At 41.1% G+C, this 16,533-nt stretch overlaps 1 protein-coding gene across 8 annotated transcripts in view; it reads right to left on the reverse strand.

Moving 5' to 3' along the window:
• Positions 1–16,533, reverse strand: part of KANSL1L (KAT8 regulatory NSL complex subunit 1 like) — a 57,541-nt gene that overhangs the window by 19,651 nt on the left and 21,357 nt on the right. For 7 of the 8 annotated variants that reach the window (XM_042874492.1, XM_042874494.1, XM_042874495.1 and 4 more), the window contains exons 4-6: positions 15,119–15,316; positions 12,387–12,505; positions 7,408–7,609 (exon numbers count right to left, since the gene is read on the reverse strand). In XM_042874492.1, coding sequence (XP_042730426.1) covers positions 7,408–7,609; positions 12,387–12,505; positions 15,119–15,316 — 519 coding nt within the window. The remainder of the gene's footprint in view (positions 1–7,407; positions 7,610–12,386; positions 12,506–15,118; positions 15,317–16,533) is intronic. The other variant, XM_042874496.1, reaches the window with a different exon arrangement.

Here is a 16,533-nt window from a genome sequence, read left to right on the forward strand (position 1 = left end):
ATGTTTGTCAGGAATGTTGATTTAATCAGCTCTTGAAGAAAAAAATTCTGAAGCCCTTCATTCTGCAATGAGAGCATGCTGCTCAAAGAAAGTGCCTCAACCCCATAGAAAAAAAGCAACAACTCTGCTGGGGAACCAACCTCTCTCCCCTTCCAGTTCCGTATTGAACAGAGGCTACAACTCAACTTACTATGGCAGCAGCACACCAAAAAACAAAACCAAGAAGGCGGCAGCTCACCAAAAGCCAACTGAACAAAACCACCCCATAAATACCAGCACCCCAACGCAGCAACAAAAAGTGGTTTTAAGATAAACCAAGGCGTCCAGCTTTCCAAAGAGAGGCCTCTGTGGCATGCTGGCTACAATGCCAACCTTTCAGAAGGCAAAAAACCTATTACGGAACTCTTATCATTTTTTCCCCTGCTATCCTATACCTTACACACCTACTGAACCATTTTTCTTCACTGCTGAAATACAAAACCTCACGCTTCCTGAGCTTAAGTAGATATGAAGAATAACATTACATTAGGTTCATTCCGTTATGGAAAAGAAAATACACTGTACTTAAGAGAAATTCAGAAGAGTGTGGTCTTTAAATATTAAACTAAAATAGCAGCTCTGTGCCTCGTAAGGAACAATGTCACCAGGAGAATCTGATTTTTAAGGAGTATTATGAATTTTAATCTTCTTGGCTTCTTTTTCTTAGTACTGTTTTACTGACTCGTAGAAAATACAATGAGCCATTTATTTTGATATTCGAAAGAATTTTTGCACTTGCTTGTGATAAATTGATTCATGAGACCAAGCATGATGGGCGTATGCCAGCTCTGCAGAAGGTTCAGAAGGCTGGACAGTACCAGCCAACCAACTTTCTGCAGAGAGAAGAAGTTCTGCAGCCACAAAGAGTGCCATAATTGAAGAGAAAAATGTTCTGTGCTCCTAGTTAAGACTTCTGAAGTGAATACTCACTTCATGGTTTCAGCTACTCATTACTGAAACTCCTACCATTTTTGGAAACAAGCCGAAGTGTAACAGTACAACAGAGAGCCACAGTTCAATTACACCAATGCGTATGAATCCAGCAAGTTAATTAAGTCAGCTCAAATACACTCTGCTGAATATCTGTCACGTCTGCGTCTGATTACTCTTATAAGCCTGAAAAAGGAAAGGAAAAAGGATTTACTCGTCCTACACACACGCACTCAAAACTTTCCAGCAACGTCAAAGAGGAGTCATCTTTGTCAATATTAAAGGCTGTTCTTCAGTAAATGAGTAGCCAGCTACATTGCAGAGGCTTACCTGCAGGACACAAGAGAACCTCTGTGTGGATGGCCGATACCTCTTTGATACCTAACACATAGCAGTGCAGGGAGAAGATGGGCAAAGCATCTCAGGCACCCTTCATGGAATGGTGCCCCTAGCGGACGGTGCCAAAGGTGTGTGCTGCCTTACAGAACCTCCCTGCCAGATGAAGCTTCTGGAGAGGACCTTTCCCACGTGCTTGGCTGCAACCCACACGTAGGTCAGGTGCAGCATAGCAAGCTGCTCCAGGATGTGAACGTATCAGTCTGCCTGTGGTCCCTCTGAAGTTGTCAGTAAGGATACAGCAGCACTTCCCGTGGCAGAAGTCTGTTTTTCCAGGAAGAGAATTGAAGGAAACTGACTTTCATAAAAGACAGAGCACAAAATACTTAGCATCCAGCTTGTCTCAAATTAGGATTTTGGTCAGTGTCACAGAGGGATTGGTATCTTCCCCATTCCTATAGACCACCCACCTCTCAGAAGTATAAATTAGTTTAGTTCTTTCAATCCTGTTGTAAGCCAATGGGAGATGGACTTTCACCTGCTCTGGTGGGAAAAGTATGTTGTCCTAAAGATCCTGAAACAAAGAGCTTTTGTTGAAGAAACAAATCAATTGAAAAATCAAGGTTAGTGATTAATTTTTGACCAAATAAACCCAAAGAAGGAAAAGACTTTTTAACCCATGATGATAAGTTTTGTAAAAATGCTGTCTAGACATTAGGAATAGATGTGATCAGTAGAACACTACAGAAATACCATAACAAGCTAAAACTGCACTGCTGTGAAAAGCACACTTCAGGTGTTTCATTGTGGAAAAGAGACTTTTCAGACTCACTGGCTTAACACAAACCTGACAGAGACAGATTATGTTTTACTGGCAATAGCTAAAGGAGTTCCTCCTTCCTTCCTCCCCAGCAGACAACAGTCTTAACACGCATTCAGAACAGTTGAATGCACAGGAATGTTACTTTTTTTCCAGGCAGTATTTATTGGTTCTGTCTTTTACTTCTAATTTTACTTTTATACATACATACATACGTAAATACCCATATACATATATATATATAAAAGTATTTGTATTATATTTACTATAGTACTGTGTTTACTATATTTATATTTACTCTATTTCCTATATTTATATGTATATTTATTTTTCATATATGTGTGTATATATATATGTATATAAACTTCCAGAGTTAGATAGTAATTTTATCAACTAGCAATTTCACTTACAAACTTGGTAAGCCATAACCAAGGAACTGTACCCCACACCAGAAGGCTGACACACTCCAGAGGTATATCACTTTCTCAGAAGCAGGGTGCATCCCCTTTTTGAAGCCTCTTTGCAAGAGACTTGGCACCACAACAACATTCCTTGTACTCATGGCCTTTGAGAAGCCAGCAATGCCAGTGAGCTATGCAGAGGCAGGTGGCAGAGCCAATATCTAGGGATACCAATGAGAGGAATGACAACCAGTAGACTCCTTTCACAGCAACTAAGGAGAAATAGCTGCTTCACTGAAGGCAAACTTTCTAGCTGGCTAGTGAATAAAATGCTTGATAGTTACTATTCTACACAGGATTTCTAAGCAGCCTCTTGTTTCATTTGGTTTTGTTTTAAAATGTTGAGACTGAGTGAGCTAGAGAAACCAGCAATTGTCACTTTGCTTCTATCTGTACTAGATGGAAATGGGACACGGCAGTTTGGATTTTGGGTGGTCCTATGCAGAGCCAGGAGTTTGACTCTATCCTTGTGGGTCTCTTCTAACTCAGGATATTCTGTGATAACAGGCACACAGAATTCACCTGTATCTCCTGTAATGCAAATAAACAAGCCACAACAACATGGGACAATCTGGCCAGAGGAAATGGAAGTGGGTGGCTAAAATGTTCGCCTCAGTTCCTGACTTTCAGAGTGTTGGCAACTCTGCAAATTTACATTCCAGCCTTCTCTATGTGTGCCTCAGTCCACACAACCACATCTTCCTCCAGCACATGGAAATAGAGAATACAAAGGGAATTTTCAGCTTAAAAACACACACGGTGCTCCAGAACTCTGCAAAGAAGTGGAGAGGACCCAAAGTTATAGTCCTTAGATCTCACTCCTCTTTTGCCTCTTACCTTTAGCTATTACTGTATAATGTTTTAATGGATTAAGCCACTACCTAGTCCCAGTGATATCTCTTGGTAAAGCAACTCTCAACCAAACTAAGTGCCATTAGCTAGGATGTGAGAAGCAAAATGTCCTGGTAAAACACATTCCTTGTTATGCAAGAAACCCTGCAACAAACCACACAGATCAAATACACTCTAGTAAACAGCATGGCACGTCAGCTGAGCGAAGACCTCTCTGAGACTGTCTGAGTAGCAATAATGCTTACTGGCTGCTTTTAAATAAACTTACCAGAACTTTTGAGGTCTCTAAGATACATTTAAATCCTCCATGTTTGGGCAAAAAAAACAAAGCAAGAGGCAAAGACATTCCAGGTCCTCACTGCAGGAAGAATATTTGCAGGAGCACTCAGGTATTTGACACTGGAGAATCCACAGTGGGCGTGGGTAGGAAAGAAATTATAAAAGCAGCAACCACTGGGAAAAGATTCAACAGCAGCTCAATGTTTCACATGAAGCAATCTCAGGATTCCAGCCCCCGTCCACAAGCACGCATCCTCCTCCTACAACGTGGCTGCAGTTTACTCCTTTGTGTTACCCCAACAAATGTTTTTAACATTCATTCAGAACTCTTGCTGCTGAAATGTGTCACTACAATCACGTTGTCCACTCTGAAACAAACTGCATCCCAGGATTTACTGTGTGCATGGATCATTTTGAGTGGCCTGTGCACTGACTCACAATCAAGAAATGGCCTACGTTCTTACTGAGATATTTAGATCATGAAGGAAGACAGATACAAAACAGACAGCACTGCCAAAAGATGACTCACAGATCATCTTGTTCACTCATTCTGAATTAGTGGACAAGCAGATTTGTCCCCAAAGGATGTCTCATGTTCCTGAGGACACTGGATGGTGGCAGATAAGCCAAACACCCTGCATCCTGTTTTATTTATCCCCATTGCAGTCCAGCTATCATGTTGATCTGGAAGGTCTTCTAGAGTTGCAGACAATTTCAAGGAGTCATCTCTTTTTGTACCGGTACTTGCATAAGCTTTATGCTTTCAGATACTACTCTGTGTAAGCATTATCTAAAATACAGGGGAAGGAGTTGTCTTCTTCAGAGTTGAAAGGTAGCAAAGCAGAGGACAATATAGGGCATCTCTCAACAGGCACTGGGCAGATACTACATCACTAAATGCACAAACTTTTGACAGCATTGTAAATGTATGCAGCATGGCAGCAGAGAGAGAAAAAACATGGCTCTCTTCCCAGTGACCTTTGTGAACCAACAGATGGGACAGCAGTTCAACTTCATACTTCCCTTTTCCTACCGCGTGTGTTGGGTGCTGCAGGGGAGAATGAACTTCCCAAAAGAATCTGAACAGACGTGAAGGACAATGCTGTGATTGCCATCAGATAAACAAAGAGTATGCAGTCAGTCATCTGTTCTGAAAAAAACAAATTCCTCCAAATTAAGCCAGCATTTCTTACATCTCCTAGAGAGCAGTCTCTGCATTTTGCTGTGCTTTCTCTAGCCAGAATTCTCTAGTTCTCATTTGCTCAGATCCCCCCACAGAGCAGCACTGCCCACCAGCACAGCTTGGCACTCGCTAGTGCTGAGGCTGGCTGAGGAGCTGCAATGTTCAGAAGATCCCACCTTCTCTTTAGACACTGGCAAGCTGGTCTCTTAACCGCACAGCTGCTGCAGGGACACGGCAGCAAGTCTTCCTCAGCTGCAGCTTGCTTTCAAGCCAATGTCCTTAAAGAAATGGGAGTCTGCAGACACCATGGTACCACAAGCTATATAAATACCTAAAACTTGAGAAAATATGGGAGAACAACTTGCCAGAGGCAGCACAGTAACACTGTATTAAAAACCCAGCTATTTGCTGTGTTTGTAAGGAATAACTCATTTTTCAATGAAGAGCCATAGCAAATGGGTTGGATTGCCATTTGGGATATAAACACATTTTGAAAGGAAATCAATTCCAGAGGCTGTTCCCCATTTTGCAGTCTTACCCCCTGTCTAATCTACAACTCAGTCCAGGTTGATATCCAGCATTCTTGTATTTCAAGCTGAACAATCTCATCAACAGCTGGGTAACCAAGTGTAGCAAGTGCAGCATTAAGAAAGTGACAGAACCTGTCAGAATGAAATTTCTTCAATGAAACAATACTCTTTCGATGGCTCTTAATTGAAAGATCTGATAACCACTTAGGTTTGATTGTCAGAACATGGTGGAAACGTCCAATCCAATTTTATCACTCACTTCCCCAGCAGGATCACTGTTATTCTGTTTTCAACCAACACTGTATGTGCCTTTGTTAACTGCTTTACCTTAATTTTGAAAATTTTAATTGAGTTTGACACTTGCATGAAGTCTGAAACTGACAGCTTGATTGCTGCCACTACCTATTTTCTCCTGGAACATGAGCAGAATCCCTCTGTAGCACAATGACACAGTTCTCCATCAGCCCCTTGGTAAACTCTGCATGTAGAAAGCGAAGTATAACCACAGGTTTCTGTGCTGAGAGCCACAGTAAGAGAAAATTACACAGCACGTACAGGCAGCCACAACAAGCTGGCTAAAGCTAGCAATGATTTCAAAAACACTTAGAGGCAGGCTTGTGATTGTAAAGCTGAAGAAGGTGCATTTGAACTGCAACCTCAGTGCACACATTTCCAGTATCTATTGACAGCATCTGAGCTGCTTGGCCTTCAATCACCTCAAAGATGCTGAGATTCAGTCAATAAGCAGATCGCCAGGCAAGAGGCACACACTAGCAGATCTCTCCTTCCATCTATGAGGTCCATTACTAAAGCTCAGCAACTGTAAAACTGAGCCCTAGGTATTTGGAAAGCAGCCTAGAGATTCCAAACCAATGAGATTTTGGATCCCATCACTGCAGAAGGAGTATTAAAACTTCAGTCATGTCCTGAATTCCAAAATTTTAGACTGAAATTCTTTGAACGTGGCACAAAAGCTGGCTTCCAGTTAACTAATGCTAAAGGCTCCTCTGTAAATATGGGAACGCTCATTTTTTTGGAGGGAGAGTGAAAGTGGTCATTGTTAAATGGAAAGCTGCAACATCTTCTGTTCAATAAGCTTTGGGAGGCCTCTCTGATACAGCATTCCCTACAGGAGTTTTTACTGCCAAAGAGAAACATCTTTGGACATCTCTGCATCTTCAGTGCAGACACTGGAGGTGGCTTAATGTATGGAAACCCAGCACCAGAAATGTAAAAAACAAGGAGTACACACAGAATTACTGCAGATCCAACCGATCACCGATTACTTAAAAACATCTCCCTTCAGTCCTACAGTCTGTGTAAAATACAGTGTACTGTATATAAATATACTGTATATATAAATACTGTGTAAAAATTCATTATATTCCACTAGCAGCAATATGCTATTAATATCAGATATGAACTTGTCTTGCATAACTGTGTTTTTTCCCCCATTTTAAAAGATGAATTCCTTTGTAATGCAGAGAATTTGTTAGAGTTTTAAAGCACTCATGAAACACCATGGAAGAAGTAATGTATCTAATCAGGAACAGCAAAAAACGGAAACAAGATTAAGATATTGCCACTTAATTTCCTAGAAAATAATGTGCCACCAGCTGTGTAAACTTTCCTGTAGCTAAAGCAAATATTCTGATAACAAGCAGGCAGCTGATTTAGACCGAAGTCTGTTTCCTCAGCAGTCAAGCCTCCCAAAGAAAATCTTGAGTTGTCCTCTGACTGGATTTTAAAGATAGCCTAGCACTAAATTCATCTGAAAAGCAGGATTCTGAGCAATCTTTGGCTTTTACGTTCAACTCATTAACTCTGAGCTCCTGCTGGCACACCTCTACGCTCCCTGAAAGTAACACATAAGCAGCACAGCGTGCACCGTTCTTCTGACACACCAGGCAGACATGTGCAGGCTCCAGCAGCTGGACTCTGCTTTTGTCTCCTCAAGAGAGAGAGGCGAAGGCCTACCTGCTGATTCCAGTCACAGGCACTGTGCATTCTGTAGAGTTTTCTCTTCTGGAAACTGTGAAGTGGCCTCGTTCGGGCAGATGTGCTGACATTATTCACAGAAAAAGATCTTAGCCTTGTCCTGTCTCTTCTTCTTTTCTTGATGTGCTGATGATCAAGCAACCAGCTGCTTGAAGAGGATACTTCTCTGTTGTCTGAAGCCCTGCAGTTTCATAATTAATGAGAGAGTTAATACAAGTGTTAAATATGCTCCATGTGCACCGGCCAAGATTTCAACCTCTGATTAGCATGAGCCATCTAATTCTAAGAAAACGTGACACACACTGAAGTACTTCAGCACACTGCTTCAGGAAAGCACCTGTGTGTTTTGTTTGCTCTTTGACTAAGTCTGTGTTTCATCACAGAAAGAAATGCACCGTTCTTGCTAACTTTTCTAACATTTCTTGTTTTTTCCAAATTCAAGAGCTCTCCCCAGTGCTTCTAATACCTATGAACTTGAAGTTACAACTATTATTTCTCTGCAAACCTACATTCTACACAGTTGTGCTAATACATGGAGACCTAGAATCTTGCCTAAATACTTGGAGATTGCCTGATTTTTTGCTCATGAACTGAAACTTCAGTAAACCTTTACAAACCACTGCTGACTCCATGTAGGGCTGCAAAGCACTGCAAAACATCTGTATCAAAATCAGGAATTCTGCTCCTTCAGTTTAACCAATACAATGCCATCAAATGTACTTCGTTTTCCCAGGTATCCCAGTCTTCTTTTGTTGCTGCAGCAACATCTGCCTGCAAAGGTAAAGGCGCCCTGCAAAAATCACTCAAGTGTGCATTTAGTTTTGCAATACTGGAGACCTTGACTGCAACTCTGAACTGCCCAAGAAGTGCAAACACATGAGATATCTCAGCCTTGGGTCATAACAGGCTATCTTTCTGCAGGAACAATTGTTTTCTCTGCATGAATGGTTATTCCCTTTCATGAACTTTATCTGGTAGGATACAGCTTTATTAGAAAACCTACAACATGCAATAAAACATGAAAATGAATTTATTACAGGGCCGTTTATCAATCTTTTTGAGAAGTAACTATCTACTAATGGTACATTTTTATTAAGTAGAAGGGCTCACTACGAAAGCTTGATTAAACACCACCCCATGCTGCGCTGTCGTGGCAACGATGTTTTATTGGCATGAATCTGAACTATTCTTCTGACACATCAAACCCCCAACAAGTGATACACACTCAATGACAAATGTGCTAATTAAAAGAAGAATGGTATGTATGTAGAGGAACACACTAGTAAGTGCCGAGACAGAACCCAAAGCATTGAAGCATGACATTCTTAATGCAAATGCTGAACTTTACAGCTGGAGAAAGAAATACAATATTGCAGGACCATGCGAAAGTTCCATTAAAGTACCTTCTCCAAATGCTTAAAAACTTCTGTTCTGTTCTTATCTGCCCTGATATCAGAGAGTGCCAAGGCCAATTTCTGAACTTCCACTACCACCCTCTTACATGAAAACCATTTGGAAAAGAGTATTAGCACAAAAAGCTCCTCAGTCTCAATTTCTGCAGTTGCTGCCTTTGTTCTGGTGTGCTACGTAGGTCACTGATGATCTCTCTGCAACCTTTTCCAGCTGCTCTATTTACCCTCCTGTGCCTTCCAGGAATGCTCAGCTCCTGTTTCAGATGAAGCAGAGTTCTCAGTTCTGTGGTTTGGAGCTGCAATACACAACAATACCTTTTTCCTGCCATTCATGTAAACAACACTTCCAAGTCAAGGCTGAAGTTATCCATATATTTAGAGCTTCATGCAGTATGGTTTTCAAAACAGGATTCTACAGAAGAGCAGAAGTCAAATTCCTCTATTTGCTCCTTTCAAAGCTTCTAGGTTGGCCTGTCTTGCACTGCAGACTAGCTGCAGAACAGAGACCTTACAGAATGCACACATGCACTGGAAGCCACAGGACAGGCTCCATTTGTTCTGAACTAAAGATTTTTTTTCCACTCCTCTCTGTTGATAAGGAAGTAATTCTATTAAGGAGCTGCTTCTATGAAGATTTACCTTCATCTGTCTTATCTTTGGATCCAGATTCAATAGAGCAAAGAAAGGCTACATTAAAAAAGAAAACAGGGAAGCCACTAACAAAATCATACCTTGACAAATGGCAATTCGAGTTTACCCACATTTAATCAACCAGGAACTGTACATGTACCACCAATTCCACTGGGAACTCCCAAGTAACCAGCCATACTGCAACCTCCATCATTACAAACCTCAAAGCACCTCACATGCAGACTTACTTTAAACATGGACTACATCTTTTGCATCAAGAGCCTACAACGAATTTCAAAAATGTACTAAAGTAAAAATAACAGTTAAAATAGCAATACCATCCCTTCTTTTTCCATCTTCAAAATCCTAAAAATCACCTTACTTTCAAGTTGATTTTGATTTCTACTTTCTAAAATACACAATAAAGTCAGCTCTGGAAAAAGTGAGGGGAGAATTAGCCAAGAAATGAAGTTAACTTCAGCATGTAACTGCTTGATTTAACTGCACACTAAACAAGGACACCAATAAAATACAAGAAGAAATGAAGCACACTCAAAACCACAAGTAGGAGTCAGTGAATTTCCTTTTGGGATTCTTAGGACAACTACTCGATGTTGTGCTTAATTACCACCTTTAATGAGATGTATTTATTTACAGGCTTAAAAACATTTCACAATACAAGAGGTGAAAAAATAAAGTAATTCAACTGATTTTCCAGATAACACGTAGAAAAGTCACAAGCCTCTGAGAGTAGCCCTGCTGAGAAGAACTCAGGGATCCTGATAGATGAAAGACTTAAAATGAGCCAGCAGTGTGTGTCTGCAGCCCGGAAGGCCAGTGGTATCATGGGCTGCATCAGAAGAAGGATGATGAAGGTGAGGGAGGGGATTGCTCCTCTCTGCCCTTGTGAGCCCTATCTGGAGTACTGCATTCAGGTCTGACACCCCCAGCACAGGAGGAACGTGGAGCTATCAGAGAGGGTCCAGAGGAGGGCCGTGAAGATGATCAGAGGGTTGGAGCACCTCTCTTACGAAGACAGGCTGAAGGGACTAAGCTTGTTCAGTTGGAGAAGAGAAGGCTGTGCAGAGACCTCATTGTGACCTTCTAGTATTTAAAGGGAAATCAACTTTTTACACAGGTAGACAGCAACAGGACAAGGAGAAACAGCTTTACACCAAAGGAGGGAAGATTTAGATTAGGGAAAGTGGTGAGGTGCTAGCATAGGCTGCCCAGAGAGGATACGGATGTTGTGTTCCCAGAGGTGTTGAAGGCCAGGTTGGATGGCCCTGAGCAACCAGGTCTAGTACTGAATCTAGCTGGAGGCTGGCAGCCCTACTTGGATGATATTTGAAGCTCCCTTCCAATCCAAGCCATTCTATCATTCTACGATTGTGATTCTTTGATTCCCTTCCAGCAGCTAACTTACCACCTCCAGTTCAGAGCTACAGCACTGAGAAAATCCTCCATGTCTTCCCATTCTTCCTTTGGTTGTTACAGAGCACGGGTAGAAAATGACCAGCCTTAGAGAGTGCGCTCCCTGAGCTGCTCCAGCAACTGTGCTGCTCATAAAAGGGAAAGAGGGCTGATTTTGGACAGTTCCTGACAGATGTCTGATGGAAAGTAAAATGCAGAAGAGCAGTGGCTTGAAGTTGCATCATTAGTGTCCCTCATCACGAAGTAAAATTCATTCACATCTAAAAACACTTAAAAAACAGGACTCCTTCCTCGTCCGTTGCACAAGGAAGTCACTGAGTCATTTCTAATGGTCTTAATTCTTCTCTTCTTCTACATACCCATCAGGGCAGCTTTTATTCCAGAACTCAGTGGAGTATTCTGATCTTTCCCTGCATTACTTGTAAACAACCACTAGATCAGGAACACAAATGCCACATGACAGGACCTCTTCATCCTCAAATTTAGGGCACAGTCACACAGTCGCTTTGGCAACAGACGGCAGTTAAAAGAAGCTGCCCATCCAAGCTGCTCATTATAATCTCCTCGTGGGAAGCTACAGCTTCTGCAGCAAAGCTGCTGAAAAACAGACGGTGTGTCCAGCCCTACATGGAACTGGGAGCCAGGGAATTACGTTCTGCTGCAGACACTGCCATAAAGCCCCTGGCCCTAATAGTGAACGCCTTCTTCAGCCACTTGATCTTAATCAAGACCTGTGAATAACTCAGCTATGCCCTCATCCCTCCAATCACCTTACCAAGAGAAATATTCTATGTACCCAGGTCTTTGGTAAGATAGGACTGTAAATAATAATCTTAATAGTGTTTTGAGATTAATACAGAAAAGTACCTGCAGGGTATTTTAAAATGAACAAACACAGGATAAAGTTACTAAAACTTATGGCATAGTATTAAGAAATGTTTGCCTACAGCGTTAATTTCAAGCTGCTACATCCTTTCATCCTGGAGAAGTAAGCCCATGAAAGATTAGCTGGCAAAGATTCATTTAGCCTCAAACTGAAGATGTGCAAGCTGATGAAGCTATTAGAAATAAACAGACCCTGACCCACGTTGAGGTACAAGTGGCAATGGCCATGTGTTCTACTAATCCAGTGAAATCTAATTTGTCAGCTTCCTAGTAATTAAGGTGAATCATGATGACAGAATCCACTGAGTCTAAAATATGTAAAAATAGTGTGCAATTTAATGAGTCCTTTCATTACTGCACAGATACATTCTTCGTCCCAGGACTTACTTGAGTGGAATTACGGTGATAGCATTATCTTATGATGTCTTTAAGAAAACAAAAATACACTACAGCTTTCCAAGCTCAACTTCGTCACTCTTGAAGCTTACAAAGAGCAGTTCTTTCTTTCTAACCTAATACCATAAGGATTATTTGTTGAATTTATGTAACTTTTCCAATAGTTATTCCCAAAGAAAATAACACCGTACTGTCACCTACCTGAAGGAGATGCCATTGACCAGCTGTCTGTGCCTGCAAGTTTTGGATGAGAGAGAAGAAGCCGGAGACAGGTTGAGCGGAGCAATGAGGCTACTGATGATTTCACTCAGTTGTGCACTCTGGAAAAAATAAAAACACAGAAGGTAGTCAGACTTCTATCCCTACTCAACGGCTCCTGGGCTTCTGTTGCGTTCCCACTCAAGATTCCAATCTCATACATCATGGAAGAATCGTACTTAGTCTCTTCTTGTGAATAACCAAGAGCTGCATGTTTATTTTCTTCCACATTATGCTCAGCTATAAAAACAAACAAAAAAAAAAACCCACCCCTCAACTACCTGCCAAGGACACCGAATAAATAATACACCAAATAGATCTGTGATTTCGGTACTGCAGCCAAAGATTGTTAGAACAGCAGAAGAAACCAGAACTTTTTACAGCTGATGTTACAACAGCTGCAGCTCAGAAAGCATTTCAACAGGAAAAAAAAAGTCTGCTGTCTACTTATGGCACATTTTGCTCACTCAAAAGTATGCGCTGTTGTTAAGAGAATACTCTTCATTGCTCACGGCAGTAAAAACAACAACAACAGAAACAAAGAAAAATCCCACAAAGCCACCATTTTTATTTTATTCTCTATTTTTACAGGAAGACTACTGTAGCCACGGACAGAATGACTAAAACCTTCCAACGACCTCAAAACCACTGCCTTCTAAAATCGCCCCAGAAGAAAGGCAGGTTATTTGGTAAGACCAGGAGCTCCCTGCAAAGCACCGAGTTGTGGACTGACTCCAGATAATGTTTCACAATGGTTTTGTTTTAAATGTCAGACCTTCATGGTTATTCTGACAATAAATGCAGCCCGCAGCTTGCTTAGAGGAAACTGCTGTATACTGAACACAAAGGCAATGGATCTGAAATGGCATACATGCTTCTTAAACTTCTTAAATCACTTTGTACGCTTTTCAGTCAGAACTGATTGCTCAAAACAAGAATGGCCAGAGGCTACCCAAGTGACTTCTGCTTGCATTTCTAGGCACTATCGTTTATACAGGGAGAGGCTGAAAAAATTATTTTCCAGTTAATTACAAGTCATGCCTTTTCTGTTAATGTTTAAGTGATGCATTCCGGTCATTGGGTAAAAATTGCAGGACGGAATAAAACATTCAGGGACAGATTTTAAAGCACAGAAATAGCAATTTGGTCATAAAAGATCTAGACAAAGCAAACAAGATGTGAGTAACATATTTATCAGATTGATTGAAAAATCTCAACAAGCATTCAATCTGAACGAAGCAAAGACTCCACTGAATGGAAAAGCACCACCACAATGGCAGACATCCAAACTGCAAGGAAAAAATTACACGTTTTTAAGATGTTGCACAGCTACGTAGAGAACTCAAAAACAGTCTTTTAAAAAAAAAAAAAAGGAAGGCTCAGTCATTTTGTATTTTACCTTTTTTAAAAACAGATTGAAGAATTCTGTGGGAATGTGTATAGAAATACTTCAGCCTACAGCATGGCTCTTCTCAACGTGAAGAAACCCAGACCTTAGGGCCCAGGTTAACTTACAGAACTAATCATCAAAAACCCCAGCAGATCAAATCCCAAAGCTTAGTGCGGTACGAAAGGAAGAAATCTGTGTGAACCCAGAGATGCACTGTAAGAAGAACACCTGCAAGTCATTTTCAGACCATCACATTTCTTGGAGCTCTTGGGTACCAGTAAACGCACTGCTAGTACTTAATTAGTCAATGTTTTACGAGAAGAAAAGTGTGTTTAATTCTCCAAGTAGTTACTTAGGAGGGGACATTCACCACATTCTAAAAATGCTCTTGGTTTACCCTGTGCAATTGCCAGCACTGTGCATGTAAATTTCCTGTTTCATTGCTTCCTCACTCCTGTCTGTTGTGGCTGAAATCCATCAAACAGGGGAAGCACTTTAAGAACAGGAAAGTATGACTATCAAATAAGAAAAATTGGCACAGAGATTCAGGAACAGGAACGGTAACTAAAGCCACTCTTACTCCATTTAAACAACATGCATATGAGCAAGAATTTACTGTGGCAGAGCAACATATTAATACTTCAGTTAATAGCTTTTGTTAGGTTTGCTTTACACTAACTGCAGAAATTAATTCAGGAAACAATGTTCCTGTATCTCCTTGCAATGTGACCCTGCAATATGAAACCTTGCTGGAGTCTACATTGTATTTCCTGGAATTAACCTTGGAAATAACTGGAGCAGCATGAACCGAAACTCCTCTCTACACCTACACTCTGCCTGTGAAATACCTGCAATTCCTCAGCTCCTCACTGGATTGCTATGATGCTCAAAAAGCCAGACCAACAATGACACCCAGTTGGAGCTTTTCTACATACCTCCATCCTCAGCTGCAGTCTTTCATCTCACAGAAGTATTTCCTGAAACAATCTGTGGCAACCCTACCCTAAACCTAAACATAATGAAGAGGCAGGTTTGGGGATAGCTATTAGAAGTGGTTACGTGGCCGCTTTGATGGAAACCAAGTGGTAACACAGACACATCAGGAGTAACAGATTAATTTGTAAACCTGGCGTACAACGTATTTATTTAAACCCTTGAATGCAACAGCACCCACTCTCAGGAGTGCAAAGTAGCTTCTTCTTCAGAAGCATCACCACGGAACCTGCCCTGTTCCTGCAGTCAATCATTGAGCTCCATCGACTGTTGAGTTCTCATTTTACTTTACCTGTTTCTCTATGTTTCGTAAAAGCAGGGTAGGACTGCTGGGTGACATTTCAAAGTCATGCTCCGGCAAAGAATCCTGTCTCTCAATGGCAGCTTGCGAATTCCCTGTGGCGTTTAATAAAGCTTCTTGGTCTGTCAACTGTATTTGCTTCTTCAAAATGTCTTTTGGAAATGGGAATTCTTCTAAGATCACCATCCCCTAGACAACAGCAATTGAACACAGTTGGTTGACAACGAATTAACCCTCCTAAACCATGTTTAAGGGGTGGCTGAACCTGGCACCTCCCCCTCAAATCTTCCCAGCTACTCTGGAGCACTTGGACTAGGTTTTAGATACACTCAACAGCTCAAATACAGAAAGAGTCAGTATTTTTATTAATGGAAAACTGCATCATTCATGCTACTCCCTATAACAGCAACCACACTACAGTGTTATACCACTGCTTAAACATCTGTGCCAAAATTCAAATCAGAAATTCATACTTATTAGAACTACATGCTCGTTTGCCTGCTGTTTTAAGAAGAGGTTTTTCTGCAAAAACAACCACTCTTTGAAGTTGATTATACTTTTTGCATCCAATACATTTCTCTGAAGCATTTTGAAGTGTTCTTTTTTTTCTTATTCTTATCCATGCTCTAAACAAACATTAAGGTTTCAAGAGAAGGATACAAATCAAAACAAAAGCCTTTCATACTTCAATAATTGATTTTTAAGGTGAGCATTTTTAGAGCTTTGGAATTACAGAGGCAATGACCCTAAATGTTCTAGCAATCTCATCACTTTTGCAGGCAATCTGCACAAATCCAATGGGAGACACAACTTATCATCTGGAGTGCACTGCCCAGTAAGACAGCTGCAACTTTATTTGGTAGGGAACCAAAAGTTTCAGAAACTGAACTGGGAAAAGAATAATGCCACTGTGCTTTTCACATGACAGATAAGAGAATTCCAAGTGTCAGACATATTCCCAGGTAACATCTCCGTTGGTTTGCTTCAGCAAACTTAAAACATGAACAATAAGCAAAAAGAGCTCTGAAACAGCCAACAACAGTTCCTCTGGCAGCCCCCTGCTTTGTTACTGTCTTGAGAAATAATTCCAATACGTAGAAACACCTATGCTGCCTCTGCAGGCATTACCCAAAGAGAATGGGCTCCCTCAATTATTCTGCTTCCAATTTGTCCTTCTGGTGAGACCATTCCACCAAAAGGCAGGGGAAGACCATCATTACATGAACGCACCATTCTTTTAGAAGGACAGACTTCACCTGGGACACGTTTGTTGAACATTAAAGCTCCTGCAGTTTTACTCACACCTTGCACTCCTACCTCAGCAACAACTTGCTCCAAATCACAAAAGCAATGTTGAAAGAGGCTTCAAAGAAGAGACTGGGAGAAAATGTAAAGTGGACCTGCTT

The sequence above is a fragment of the Lagopus leucura genome, unplaced genomic scaffold (assembly GCF_019238085.1).
Source record: "Lagopus leucura isolate 7727_CA_CO unplaced genomic scaffold, USGS_WTPT01 Super-Scaffold_100012, whole genome shotgun sequence".
Lineage (NCBI taxonomy): Eukaryota > Metazoa > Chordata > Aves > Galliformes > Phasianidae > Lagopus > Lagopus leucura.